The sequence below is a fragment of the Trichechus manatus genome, unplaced genomic scaffold (assembly GCF_000243295.1).
Source record: "Trichechus manatus latirostris isolate Lorelei unplaced genomic scaffold, TriManLat1.0 scaffold00016, whole genome shotgun sequence".
Lineage (NCBI taxonomy): Eukaryota > Metazoa > Chordata > Mammalia > Sirenia > Trichechidae > Trichechus > Trichechus manatus.
Window position 1 is genome coordinate 8,777,627 of NW_004443952.1, and position 15,895 is coordinate 8,793,521.

Here is a 15,895-nt window from a genome sequence, read left to right on the forward strand (position 1 = left end):
CTCACAATCGTTGTTATGCTTGAGCCCACTGTTGCAGCCACTGTGTCAATCCATCTTATTGAAGGTCTTCCTCTTTTTTGCTGACCCTCTACTTTACCAATCATGATGTCCTTCTCCAGGAACTGGTCCCTCCTAATAACGTGTCCAAAGTACATGAGACAAAGTCTCGCCATTCTTGCTTCTAAGGAGCATTCTGGCTGTACTTCTTCCAAGACAGATTTGTTTGTTCTTTTGGCAGTTCATGGTATATTCAATATTCCATAATCCAAAGGCGTCAATTCTTCTTTGGTCTTCCTTATTCATGGTCCAGCTTTCGAATGCATACGAGGCAATTGAAAACACCATGGCTTGGGTCAGGCATACCTTAGTCCTCAAAGTGACATCTTTGCTTTTTAACACTTTAAAGAGGTCTTTTGTAGCAGATTTGCCCAATGCAATATGTTGTTTGATTTCTTGACTGTTGCTTCCATGGGTGTTGACTAGATCCAAGAAAAACGAAATCCTTGACAACTTCAATCTTTTCTCCATTTATCATGATGCTGCTTACTGGTCCAGTTGTGAGGACTTTGTTTTTTTGTTTTTCAGTAAATTATTAGAAATGCACTACTGGATCAGATGCACAGGCCATCCAACCCAATTGTTCTGAACCACTCTAAAGCACCAGAGAAGCTGTCTTAACAGGGTGCAGCCATCCTTTAGAATTATTGTTTTATTCTGGTCAGTTCCTTTCCTACTCTCTTAGGAAGTCATTCTCCTTAAACCGTATACTCAATCTCCAGTCCTTCATGCTAAGCAGATTACCACCTCTCTGAAGTAGGAACCAAGTGTAAGGGCATCACATAGGAATTCTCTAACCATTTTACTTCCTCCACAGAAACCCATCTACTCAGTATCATCCTCACCTCGATTCCTCAGGTCTCCCCAAAGTTAATTATTCCATCTGTGTTCTTGATACCATTAGCTCATTATCATGTACCTGTCATCATTAATTAATTACACCTTTTCTTCCCTGTATCTTCAACATCTGCTTATTCAGCTCTTTTCCCCAAGTCTACAAATATGGATGGGCCTCTTTCTACCTGGAAAAAAAAAAAGAATCCAACTATCTCTTGACCTTACATCTCCTTCTTCTCCACTTTCCTTCCTCTCTCCCAACCTTTCTAAAGAGTCATTTATCCTTACTTCTCCCCTTCCATTGATCTCATAACCCCTCTCCCACAAACACACCCCAAAAAAAGAAAAAACAAACTGGTTTTAGTACTGCCCTCAATGCTGCATTTCTCTGCCAAATCCCCACCTGCTGCAGAAATTGCTCTAGTTAAGACGATCACCAATGAATTCCTAATTACCAAATATTTTTCTGTTCTTATCTCATGTGAGTCCTCTACAGCACACTCTCATTTGTTTATACCAGATAGGACTTGGGAGGAAGGCCTAATGAGCAAATAAGTGGTTAGGTGTGCCTCTTGAACATAACAGATGACCTCCTGAAATTGTTATTCATTCACCAGATTTAACAAATTGAACTCTATATTTAATGCATCAGAGGAGTTTGTTATTTAAAGGAACCCAAGGGTGAAGCTTTCTGCAAACAGAATCTCCTTCTGTAATAAGCATTCTTATTCCCAAATGTACAAGACTTTACAAATTTGTTTCTTCCTATATCAAGCTTCCTTAAACAGACACACCTACTCTCAGCCTCACCCTAGAACTGCTTTCTAGGTTGCTCATACATAGGAATCTGGGTTGCTGATGAAAGCAAGTGCATCTATAGTCTGTAAACGAGATAACATAAGTGAAGAGTTCAACACAGCTTCAAGTACATAGTAGACACCTAATGAATCTCAGCAGTTTTTATTAATTTGTAAACACTGAGCACTGAAAGCATAAATGGGAGTAAACTAAGAGGTGGAACTTCCACATATCTTTTAAGCCAAACTGTTTTAAAAATCATCTGGGGTGAAGACAAAGGAGTGGGCAAGGGTAGAGATGAAACAAGATGGACCATCAATTGATAAATGTTGAAGCTAGGTGATGGATTTATGGGGGTTCATTGCACTGACTCTCTCTAGTATATTTTCTCTAATGAAAATGTTTTAAATATTTCAAGGTTTAAACTGTTTTCCAACCAAAACATCTTACATTTTTATAGCACCTGATGCTTTGGAAAGCATTTTTACATCCATTATTATTTCATATAACTTTAAAAGAAAGTATTTTTTTCATCTGTGAAACTAAAGCATATTTCTTGTAAATTGTTACTGAAAAGCTACTATTTCTGGGCAGAAAACCTGGACAAAGATTTCAATTGCTCAATCTTGAAATGCCCAACATCCTGTTACCAGCATTTAAACTGCTTCTTCTGTGCAATTCAACAAACAATTAGTGAACACACACAATATGCCAAAAACTCATTTTTCCTACCCTTGTAAAACTGAAAGAACATACTGCTCCTATGCAAAAAAATAAACAAAATAAAGGAGCAACAAGATTAAAAACTGTCCCTAAAAAGAACAATCACCAAGTTTGGCTTAATTCAAAGTAACTGAAAGTTCAAACAATGCTTCACTACTTATTAATTTATCTACTGGGTAAGCTAAAAGCATGTATATTCAAAAGTACAAAAAAAGGGGAAACCAATCAGAAAATGAAGTTTTTATTGATTACTTCATATAAAGAAAAACGGTCGTTGCATTACAAATTTATTCTCATTAATTCCTATGAGACTTTAGCACTACCTAAAAGAAAATCAGATGCAAACTAAATACAAATATATCTTTTCAGCAAAGCTTCCTTAATAAAAATTAAAGTAAACATTAAAGTTCCAGTTGAATGCATCACGGTGATGGTTAAGGTTGTGTGTGTCAACTTGATTGGGCCATGATTCTCAGTGGTTTGGCAGTTGTCTTAGGCTGGGTTCTCTAGAAAAGCAAAACCAGTAAAGTGTATAAATATATATATAGAGAGAGATTATATCAAGGAAACAGCTCACGTGATTGTAGAGGCTAGAATATCCCAAGTCCATGGATCAGGGTAGAGGCCTCTCCCAAGTCACACAGCCGCAGAAGCTGGCAAGCCCAAGATCGGAAGGTCGGAGAGCAGGGCTCCTGCTCACAGACTGTGCAGATCAATGAATCCCAGGTTCGGCAGATAAGCTGACAGCTCAAGTCCCAAGAATGGGAGATGAGATGACAAGAAGCAGCCGCAGGATCCAGAGACAGCAAAAAGCCAGAACGTCTGCTTATATACAGATGCAGGCCACACCCCCAAGGAGAATCCCTTTCATCTGACTGCCTACTCACAGTATATTCAATCATGGGAGTGATTACATTAAAACACAGAGAATCATGGCCCAGCCAAGCTGACACACAATCTTAACCATCACAGCAGTTATGATGTAGTTTGGCACTTACATAATGATGTAATTTGGCAGTTATGTAATGATGTAATCAACTCCATGATGAGATCTGCTATGAGCAGCCAATCAACTGAAAGGGGGTTTACTTGGGGGGAGTGTGGTCTGCCTCCAGTATATAAATGGATGCTCCAGCAAGGCTCTCTGTATCCTGCACCCAGCCTGTCATCATCTGACCTCCGGTTCTTGGAACTTGAGCTAGCAGCTTACCTGCCAATCTTGAGACTCGTCAGCCTCTGCAGCCTGTGAGCCAGTGGCCTGCTGTCTGACCTGCTGATCTTGGGTTTGTCACCCCTGCAGCTTTGTGAGTCAGGAGAAATCTCTAGCCCCGATGTCTGACCCATGGACTTGGCACTTGCCAGCTTTCCACAACTGCATGAGCCATTTCCTTGAGATAAATTACTTCTAATCTCTTTCTCTCTCTAAATATATAAACATGTATATATGCTTCACTGGTTTTGCTTCTCTAGAGAACCCAGCCTAAGACAATCACTAAAGTGTTTAACAGATGTATGTGCTTCACCTTCCAAAATCTATTTATGTCCATCTAATTATGAACTCTATTTGTTATAGTAACTAGTAGTTCTCAAGGAAGTGAAACAGAACATTCTAAAACTAACTTTCACACACACCCCCAAAAAATTACGCCACAACAAAGACTTTCTGGTGGCTTTAGTCATTAGATAATAAAGAAAAACAAAGTGAATTGCCACTATGAGATGACGAACATACACATCCACCACACTTTTAGTTCCAAGATAGCATTTTGATAATATATGATCACTTCTTCCTGCTTTTAAAATTCCAAAGGAACAAAGCAATACAAAATAAGAAAAAATATGTTACAACATCAGAAAACATAAAAGGGTATTCTTAACAGGCCAGAATTTGTTAAAAACAAAGCACAAAAGACTGGATTGAGAGAAAAGTTGATTAGTATCAATCATCACGTGATTCTATTTTACCCAAAGAAAAGAGTGATATAGGGAATGCATGAGAGCACCCCAAAATCTGAGGTGCTTGGCATGACTGAAATGGTCGACAAAGGTCTGGATCAGGCTCCATCTTAAAGCTTCTGCTTGAAAATTTTCTACTCTTGTAAACTTTTAACCACCCTCAGCAAACAACAGAGGGAGCAAGAACAAAGAAATATTTTTCAAGAAATGTTTATCCAGATGGTCTTAGGAGAATGTTTAAGCAGCATGCCCCAGGAAGAATGTATACATTTTAACAAATCGCTTGCTAGGTTGGCTCCACAAAGTCTATGTTAGAAAAGAGATTAACCTTATACAATTTTAATTTGCTATTTGTGTTGTAATTATATGTCATCCCAAGCCCCCACAATTGTGATCGTGTACTCCTTTTCCACTTTTTTTGTATAAAAAGCTTGCTTCTCCCTCAGAATGTTGAAGCACTTTGTAATCTCATATTGCACTGTGTTTCCCAGTCTGGTTGTTTCTATTCCCCAAATAGATCCCTTTGCTTTCACTTTTAACAGTGTAAGTTTCATGCAGTGCTACAACAGAAGGGGTTGGGGTTTCCCCAGCAGAGCCCCATAAACTGCCAAGTTCAGAGCCATAGGGGCTGGGAACAAGGACAAGTCTTAGGACAGTCAATGTGGAAAGGCAAATCAAGGAACTCAAGGCGCCTCCCCAGAACCATAGCCTGGCTTGTCTGTTCATCCCCCACTTCACGTGGCTCCAATAAAGCCCCGAGCAAAGTAGGGATTTTACCTCCATGCTCCTAACATAGGCAGTAGAATCCGAAAGCTCCGGGGTTCTCAAACATTTTTAACTATAGCTGACTTAGATTAGCCAAAGAACCCAGAAACTTGCCCCATTCCCCAAAATTTTCCAACTTATTCAAAAAATTCTGAAGTTCACCTTGAAGAATAAAACGTGTAAACGGCTAGAAAACTTCTGAAAATAAAGTATATCAAGGGGTGGGAGCAGAGATGGGTTGTAAATGTGCTATAAAGTTTTACAGTAACTCAAAGGATGTGACAGGGGCACCAGACCCAAGGGATCAATGAACCAAAAGGTTCAGAAACAGCCCATGAATATACAAGTCTAATACATGATACAAGAAGCCCAGGTGGTACAGTGGGGTTAAAGCACTCAGCTGCTAACCAAAAGGTTGGCAGTTTGAAACCACCAGCTGCTCCACGAGATAAAAGACCTGGCAACCTGCTCCCATAATGATTACAGCCTAGGAAACCCTATGGGACAGTTTTACTCTGTCATATAGGGTTGCCATGAGTTAGAATCAACTCAACAGCATACAACAACAATAATACATGACCGGGGGGGAGGGGAGCAGTGGTGATTATGATAGAACTCTCATTTTTCATGTGGGAGACCTGGGTCCCATTGCCAGCCAATGTACCTCAAGCGCAGCTGCCACCCATCTGTCAGTGATGCTGACCAGGTTTCAGCAGAGCTTCCAGACAAAGACAGACTAGGAAAAAAGGCATGGTGATCTACTTCCGAAATAGCCAATGAAGAACCTGCAGATCATGACAGTTTGATCCCATTGTGAATGGGGTTGCCATGAGCTGGGGGCCAACTCAAAGGCAGCTAACAACAAAACAAATACATGATACAGTCTAATACAAGATATTTGATAAAGGTGACTACTCATGAGTAGTTCTAGGACAACTCATTCCCTATCTGAGAAAGGGTACTCACATCTCACATCAAGATAAATTCTAGATTTAAATGTAAAAAATAAAGACATAAAAGCCACAGAAGAAAACATAAAAGCATTTATTTTTAACATCTTAAAGATAGGCTTCTGTTATGGGTTGAATTGTGTCTCCCAAAAATATGTGTTGTAAATCATAACCTCTATGCCTGCTATTATAATCTCATTTGGGAATGGGTTTTCTTTGTTATGTTAATGAGACAGGATTAGAACAGGGTGTGTTTTAAATCATTCTCCTTTGAGATACAAAAAAGATTAAACAAGCAAGTTAAAGAAGCTGAGACGAGGAAAGAGAGATGCCAAGCCACATGAAGATTACCCAGGAGCAGCTCAAAGAGACAAGGACCGTCCTCCAGAGCCAACAGAGAGAGAAAGCCTTCCCCTAGAACTAGCACCCTGAATTCAGACTTCTAGCCTCCTAAACTGTGAGAAAATAAATTCCTGTCTGTGGTGAGATAGACTGATTTTGTGTGGCCTTTCTCACCATGGTCTTGTAACTCCCACCCAAGTGATTGGGTGGGACTGTGCAAATAAGGTAATTGTCGCCCACCAAGGAACTGTTCAGTTTTGCATCCTGCTAGACTTAAAACACAGTCAATTCTAGAGCAGGAAGAGGATCTCACCACCACCAAGGAAGAAGAGCAAGGAGCGGAGTGTGTCCTTTAGACCTGGGATCCCTGTGCTGAGAAGCTCCTGGAATCAGGAGACTGAGAGAGACAGAGAGAGAGAAAGCTGTTTAACACTGAAGACAGTGAGAAGTGGTAGCAGAGAAATGGTGGCAGGAGAACTGGCAGGAGGGACCATGCAGTGGGCTTCCAGGCCCACAGAGTGAGAAAGTTGAGTGCCTTCGGGCAGGAGGCTTGCTGGTGGAGTAGGATGCCTCTGGGCACTTGGTGAAGCTAAGTTTGCTGACCCACAGAGCTACAGCTACGTGCCTTTGGGCAGGGCTTACTGGCAGAGTGGGGTGCTTCTGGGCATTTATCGGCAGACCTAAAGAGCTTTGTAACACTTGCCCGAGCAGGGGAGAGGCCAAGGGGCCAAAGAGAGGCGTGCCTGGGGCAGAGCTGAAAAGAGGCTATCCTAATGGAAGAACTGTATCCTGAGCATTCCTGAACCTGAATTGTAACCTGTTACTTCCCTAATAAACCCCATAATCATGAGTATTGTCTGTGAGTTGTGTGTGGGCATTGCAATGAATTATTGAACTCAGCAGAGAAGTAGAGAGTGTCATGGGAGAGACATTTGGTGTCAGAATTGATAAAGATGGCAGAGTGAGGCAACATGTCTGACCTCCACCTCATAGGAATCGGCCTTGGGCTGTTGATCTTGATTCTCCTTCCCCTTTGTGAAGTTAGAGGAGGTCAGACAAGACCGCTTCCATGCCGTTTTTACACTGTTAAAGTCACCCAGTGTTATAGCAGCATTACATAGCTAACATAGCTTCAAAGCCAGAAACTATAAAGTACAAGATTAACTTGGGCAAGGGCATTATTTTTTATGGACTCAAGTCCAAGAAAAAGAAAAATTGGAAAAAAAAAAGGTATTCCCAGCTGGGTGAATTTCCTTTGCAGATAAGGAGTTTTTACAAGCCTACAGTCAAATGTAATGCAATGTAATTATTGTTTAAATTTACATTTTTTAAAACAGACCGAAGAGGTAACTCACAAAAGAAGAAATGCCAATGCCCAGTAAAGCATGGAAAGATATTCAGCCTCACCAGTAATAAAAAAAATTTTTAACGAAAATTTAAGATATAAAAATGAATTCAAAATGGATCAAAGAAAACATAGGGATAAAACTTCTTGACCTCAAATCTGGCAATGGTTTCTTAATATGACACCAAAAGCACAAGCAACCAAGGAAAAAACAGATACATTGGACTTCATCTTAGTACTTCAGAGGACTCCATCAAGAAGGCAAAAAGACTGAATGGGAGAAAATGTTTGCAAATCATATACCCGATAAGGGACTTGTATTTAGAATACATAAAGAACTCTTCCAAAAACCAAACTCTGCCATCGAGTCGACTCCGACTTATAGTGACCCTATAAGACACAGTAGAACTGCCCCATAGGGTTTCCAAGGCTGTACATCTTTAGAGAAGCAGACTACCACATCTTTCTCCCACAGGGCAGCTGGTGGGTTGAACCACTGACCTATTGGTTAGCAGCTAAGCACTTAACCACTGCACCACCAGGGCTCCTAAAGAACTGTTACAACTAAATAATAAAAAGACAAATAGCCCAATCAAAAATAGGCAAAGGATCTGAATAGATATTTCTCCAAAGAAGATATAAAAATGGTCAACAAACACATGAAAAGATGCTTAACACATCATTAGCCACTACGGAGATGCAGATCAAAACCACAATGAGATACCACCGCACAACCACTAAAAAACTAAAACAAACCCATTGTCGTTGAACTGCCATCAACTCATAGTAACCCTACAGGACAGAGCAGAACTGCCCCACAAGGTTTCCAGGCTGTAATCTTTACGGAAACAGAATGCCATATCTTTCTCCCATGGAGTGGATGGTGGGTTCAAACCACTGATTTTTCAGTCAGCAGCCGAGCACTTAACCACTGTGGTACCAGGGCTCTTTCTCACAACCACTAGGCTGACTATAATCAAAAAGACAGGTAATAACCAGTGTTGGTGAGGGTGTGGAGAAACTGGATCCCTCATGCACTGTTGGTAACAATGTTAAATGGTGCAGCCACTTTGGAAAACAGTTTGGTGGTTCCTCAAAAGGCTGTATTACCCCACAGCTACCAAGGCCTCCACCAGACTGAGTCCAGTACAGCTAGATGGTGCCCGGCTACCACCACTGACTGCTCTGACCGGGATCACGACAGAGGGTTCTGGACAGAGCTGGAGAAGGATGTAGAACAAAATTCTAACTCACGAAAAAAAGATCAGATTTACTGGCCTAAAGGAGACTGGAGAAACCCCGAGAGTATGGCCCCCAGACACCCTTTTAGCTCAGTGGTGAGGTCACTTCCGAGGTTCATCGTTCAGCCGGGGAGTGGACAGCCCCATAAAACCAAATGGGACTGATGAGGCACAGCAGTCCAGGGACAAGGGCTAGAAGGCAGAAGGGGACAGGAAAGCTGGTGACAGGGAACCTAAGGTTGAGTAAGGATAGTGTTGATGTGTTGTGAGGTTGTTGACCATTGTCATAGGGCAACATGTGTACTGTTTAATAAGAAACTATTTTGTTCTGTAAGCCTTCATTTAAAGTGAGTATAGCAGCACAATTGGGAGAGTGTAGCCGATGTCAATGAACTGTGCACGTAGAAATTTTTGAAGTGGTGTATCTTTGACTATGTATATTTTCACACACAGAAAAAAAAGGTCGAGAAAGGAGAGGGTTGACATGTCGTGGGGTTGTTAACCCATGTCATAAAACAATAGGTGTACTACTGTTTCATGAGAAACTATTTGTTCTGTAAACCTTCACCTGCAGTACAATTAAAAAAAAAAAAGCTGTATTACCATATGGTACAGCAATTCCACTCCTCTGTATATACTCAAGACAAATGAAACCATACATCCACACAAAAATTTATACACGAATGTTCACAGTAGCATTATTCATAACAGTCAGAAAGTAAAAGCAACACAAACGTCCAGCAACTGATAAATGGATAAACAAAATGTGGTATAACCATACAATGAAATATTATCTGACAATAAAAGGGAATAAAGTACTGATACATACTACAGTGTGGATGAACCTTGAAAACACTATGCTAAATTAAAGAATCCAGTCACAAAGGACCATATAATGTATGATTCCATTCATATGAAATGTCCAGAATAGGCAAATCTATAGAGACAGAAAGTAGATTATAGTGGTTTACAGATACTGGGGGAGATGTGTTTAAGAGCTCAGTCTGCTAACCAAAAGGTTGACGGTTCGAATCCACCAGACGCTCCTTGGAAACCCTCTGAGGCAGTTCTACTCTGTCCTATAGGGTCGCCACGAGTTAGAACCAACTCCAGGGTAACAGGTTTGGTTTTTTTCGTTTTTTGTTTGTTTGGGTGGGTGGGGGGAGATGGGGAGTTTGGGAGTGACTGTTAAGAGGTCCAAAGTTTCTTTCTGTAGTGATGAAAAGGTTTTAAAATTTATTGTGGCGATGGTTGTGCAACTTTATGAATATACTAAAAGCCTTTGAATTGTACACTTCTAGTGGGTGAATTGTATGGTGTGTGAATTATATCTCAATAAATCTGTTTTTAAAAAAGAAATGAAAATTTAAACAATAATTACCTTGCATGTTTATTGAGTCTCCACTCAACAATAAGTATCCCAAGGCAGGGGTCCCTTGTCTGTCCTATAACCCCTCATCTCTGCCTTCTGTTCCTCCTCAAGGGCACCCACCAGCCCTAGCACAAAGATTAATAGATAGATACCTCCTAAAAAAGTTGCTGTAAAACGAATTTCTGTAGGGGTAAAAAGGGGCTTGTTTCTGGCTTGACTTTCATGTTTAAATCAGACATGCTCTCCTATATTAAAGTTCTCTCCACCCCAGATATGAGAGTACCAAGATTTTATGAAGAAACTTAAGTCTCCACTGGCTTCTAAAGTACCTTCCTACTTGCTACTGTTTCTGCCGAGACCACAGGAAACCATACGTAGAGACACTCTGGCTCCACCTTGGAAATTCTGGAAACGCTTGCATTCTTTTTCAGTTTCGGCTTCATAATGCCTAATGGAAGAGTGTCACTATGTTTCACCAGCAGGGGTCACCGTCTAACTCTTCACATTTAAGTATTAAAGCTGAAATTCACTAGCTGCCAAGAGGTGGAGCATAACTCTCCACTCCTTAAGTGTGGGCTACGCATAAAGGGTACAGCATAGAACGGAAAGAAAAAAAAGTAACTGTACAGTGGAGAAACCTGACAAACACTACCTCAAGTGAGGTGATGAACAGTGATAATTCTGATAGTTGTTTTTATTGTTAGGCACTGTCAAGTCAATTCCAACTCATAGCAACCCTACGTACAAGAGAACGAAATACTGCCTGGTCCTGCGCCATCCTCACAATCATTGCTGTGTATGAGCCTATTGTTGCAACCACTGTGTCAATCCATCTTGTTGAGGGTCTTCCTCTTTTTTGCTGACTCTCTACTTTACCAACCATGATGTCCTTCTCTAGAGACTGGTCCCTCCTGATAACATGTCTAAAGTACATGAGATGAAGTTTCGTGATCCTCGCTTCCATGGAGCATTCTGATTGTACTTCTTCCAAGACAGATTTGTTTGTTCTGGCAATTCAAGGTATATTCAATATTCTTCACCAACACCATAATTCAAATGCATCAATTCTTCTTTGGTCTTCCTTATTCATTGCCCAGTTTTTGCATGCATATGAGGTGACAGAAAATACCATGGCTTGGGTCAGGCGCACCTTAGTCCTCAAAGTGACATCTTTGCTTTGTAATACTTTAAAGAGGTCTTTTGCAGCAGATTTGCCCAATGCAATGAGTCTTTTGATTTCTTGACTGCTGCTCCCATGAGCATTCATTATGGATTCAAGTAAAACAAAATCCTTGACAACTTCAATATTTTCTCTGTTTATCATGATGTTACTTATTGGACCACTTGCAAGGATTTTTGTTTTCTTTATGTTGAGGTGTAATCCACACTGAAGGTTGTAGTCTTTGACCTTCATCAGTAAGTGCTTCAAGTCCTCTTCACTTTCAGCAAGCAAGGTTGTGTCATCTGCATATTGCAGGTTGTTAATGAGACTTCCTCCAACCCTGATGCCTGTTATTCTTCATACAGTCCAGCTTCTCAGATTATCTGCTCAGCATACACACTAATTATGGTGAAAGGATACAGTCCCGACCCACACTTTTCCTGATTTAAACCATGCAGCATCCCCTTGTTCTGTGTAGAGGTTCCACATGAGCATAATTAAGTGTTCTGGAATTCCCATTCTTCGCAATGTTATCCATAATTTGTTATGATCCACACAGTCGAATGCTTTCACATAATCAATAAAATACAGGTAAACATCTTTCTGGTATTCTCTGCTTTCAGCCAAGATCCATCTGACATCAGCAATGATACCTATCGTTCCACGTCCTCTTCTGAATCCAGTTTATATTTCTGGTAGTTCCCTGTTGAATTTTGATCATATGTGCCTTTAATATGTGGAGCCCTGGTGGCACAGTGGTTAAAAGCTGGGCTGCAAACCAAAAGGTCAGCAGTTCGAATCCACCAGCTTGGAAACCATATAGGGCAGTTCTACTCTGTCCTACAGGGTCACTGTAAGTCAGAAACGACTCAACAGCAATGTTTGGGTTTTTTTTTGTTTTTTTGTTTGTTTGTTTTTTTGTGTACCGTTAATATGGATATGAATGGCACTTAACTCAGTGGTTGTCCTAAAAACACATTACCCCAATCTAATCATATGAAAAAACATCACACAAATCCCAACTGACAGCTTCTACAATGTCCTTCAAAACTGACCAGTACTCCTCAAAACTGTCGAGGTTACCAAAAACAAGAAAAGTGTGAGAAATTTTAACAACCAAGAAGAGCCTAAGGAGACATGTCGACTAAATGTAATGTACTATCCTGGATGGGATCCTGGAACAGAAAAGGGATATTAGGGAAAAACGAATGCAATGTCTGTTAAAAATAATGTATCAATATTGGTTCATTAATTGTGACAAATGTACCATACCATAAATGTAAGATGTTATGTAAGATGTTAATAAGAGAAACTGGGTGTGGGGTATGTGAAAACTTCTCTGTACTATCTTTGCAATAATTCTGTAAATCTGAAACGGTTCTAAAATTAAAAAATTTTATGTAAAAAAATAAAAATTCACTAGCTGCCAATACTGTCAAATTAAAATTCTGTTGTGAGGAATAATTTCAACTGATTAAAAACTCTTATTCCCCCTTCAGGCATGTTTTTAAATAATTAGAAGACAGAAAAGCAAAACCTCAGGCTTGGAGAGCAGAGGAGATATGGGAAGAAAAAACTGGAGATTCCCTGAGGAAGAACAGAGTCCTAGAAAAGTCCCATCACTTCCATCACACTGACAACATGGCTGCTTCTGCCTTGAAAAAACAAGAAAACTGTACACAGCATACACAGCCTCTTCCATCCATGGGAATGAAAGGAGGATTGGAGGGTGCAGTGGTAACAAGAAATCTGGTAGTGTTAAGTCATCATTCAATCAAGGCTTTTACTGAAAGATACAGCCCCTCTGAAGAATTTTATGGCCCAAATTGTCCTAAAGCCCTTAAAGCCCAAAGAAACATTTGAGGTCTAAATCGTTATTTCTAGTAAAAGGAAAGCAGTCAGAAAAGTACTCAGTATGTATGTTGATGTAATATTCTTTTAATATTTATTTGTTCTGGTTCTGTTAAAAAATATACATGCAGATATAAGAAACAAATGTTATATTGTTTGAATAAATAGGGTTATGTGGGGTTTTTTTTAATGAAAAACTGGCTGAATGGATTTTGTGCTAGATGCCTGTTCCCTGAGTTACCCGTGCCTAAAGAAAGCCCAGCCAACTGTTATCTAAGGCATCACTCTTCACCTGGTAGCAGCTATCTGAACCCCAAGAACACTGTCTGCGAAGAATAAACACAGATAGCTTCAGTAAACCTTATACCTTTAAGCTTCAATCTTTAAAAAGACAGTAAATGAGAACTAGGACAATCTGTACCTCAAATATTTAATTGTCACAATGAAAGTAAAAATCTACCCATCTACCACCACCCCCACCACCCCCCGAAGCTGGCCTATTTCATAGCAAATCAAAAATCAAAATCCAAAAAGGTGAAATACACTATACAGTATCCATAAACATGAAATGTTTCATATACGTTTTATGGGTAAGTCTGGTACAGAATACAAGGCAGAGTTCACCCGTGATCTAAGGGATGAGAGGTCAGTGGACATCCTCCAGAAAGATGATGCCAGAAAATTGAGTAACAAGCTGTAATGACTTACTACCTACGGGAATGAGATGAGTGGGCTGGGATTCTTCCAGTTTGTTCCTCAACCAGTCAAAATCCTGGTATCTTCGACGAACAGAATATTCTGGCAGGTCAAACTCCACCCGAGTACTCTGCAAATAAGAAGAGAGTAGAAAAGAATATAGGCATACAAGGATAATAGCATATCTTGGCTGAAGAGCAGGAAAAAAGCTCTCTTAGAATGACCACACTGGGCAAGAACAAACTTTCCTTTCATCAGCCAAATGGTAGCATTTACTAACACAGAGGAGCCCTGGTGGCGTAGTGGTTAAGAGCTTGGCTACTAACCAAAAGGTCAGGAGTTCGAATCTACCAGCCACTCCTTGGAGACCCTATGGGGCAGTTCTACTCTGTCCTATAGGGTCGCTATGAGTCAAAATCAACTCGACAGCAGTGGGTTTGGTTTTTTTTTTTTTTTTTTTTTTACCAACACAGAATAAGGAGTCCTGGCCCCAGAACCCAGTTAAAAACTCAAGGATCTAGAATTAAAATGCCCAGGTTTTCGGTTGTTGTTTTTTTTTCCTTCCCTACCCTTCCAAACCAAACCCACTGCTGTCAAATCGATTCCAACTCATAGCAACCCTATAGGACAGAGTAGAACTGCCCCATAGGGTTTCCAAAGCGGTAATCTTTACGGAAGCAAACTACCCTGTCTTCCTCCGATTGGAGGGTTCAAACTGTCCACCTTTCGATTAGCAGCCAAGTGTTTTAACCACTGTGCCACCAGGGCTCCTCTACCCTTAGGAAACAGAATTCAATTATCTCTTGATATTGTGTTCAGAAACATTTGATTCATTTCCTCCAAGCTTAACTTTGAGAAGTTCTTTTACCAGAGTAATTCCACTGAAGATATTGCAACTGTATCAGACTCTGTGAATCTGTAAAAGGAAATTAAATTTCCTCCTTCTGCTAAATACATTGTGATAAATTCTGCCAGAGGCAGAGGGAAAACAAACAAAAAGTAGAGATACCAGATCACTGCTCATTTAGAAGCCAGACGAGATGAAAATAAAGGAGTTCTGGCCTAATCTGCCATATTCTGCCAGAACCATAATCTTAAAACTACACTGGATTTCGTATGCATAAGAAAAAATCTGTAAGGAAAGAATACTAAAATGCCATTGTATGGCAGAAAAATATTAATAATCCCATCTCCTTTCCTGAATTTTTTGTTTTCTGAAATGTAGCATTTTAATAAAGAAAAATAAAATTAAGTTGATTCTTAGTAAGATTTTTACACATTAATTTGTCCAAATTAAAATTCAGTCTCAGATAACCTATTTTTCCCTATTAGGGTACCAACTATATGATACTCAATATTCTCAGAAATTAGAGAAGTATGGGGAAGCGGAGCCAACACGGTGCTATAGACAGAAGTACCACGTCATCCCTCCACAGCAAAGACCCGAAAAACTAAGTAAAACAGAGACAAATGTCAGTGTTCTCAGAAATTAAAGTATGAGATAAAAAATGGATCAAGACCAAACCCACTGCTGTCAAATCGATTCTGACTCATATCAACCCTATGGGACACAGCAGAAGTACCCCATAGTTTCCAAGGCCGTAATCTTTTTTTTTATTGTACTTCAGGTGAAGGTCCACAGAACAATTTCTCATGAAACAGTAGTACACATATTGTTTTATGACATTGGTTAACAACCCCATGACATGTCAATCCTCTCCCTTCTCGACCCTGTCTTTTTTTTTTTTTTGGTGAAAATATACATAGCCAAAGATACACCATTTCAAAAATTTCTACATG

At 40.0% G+C, this 15,895-nt stretch overlaps 1 protein-coding gene across 1 annotated transcript in view; it reads right to left on the minus strand.

The window, feature by feature from the left end:
* The window catches only part of SNX30 (sorting nexin family member 30), a 124,743-nt gene that overhangs the window by 40,077 nt on the left and 68,771 nt on the right, over positions 1-15,895 (minus strand). Inside the window, exon 3 of the mRNA XM_004372156.2 lies at positions 14,115-14,225. Coding sequence (XP_004372213.1) covers positions 14,115-14,225 — 111 coding nt within the window. The remainder of the gene's footprint in view (positions 1-14,114; positions 14,226-15,895) is intronic.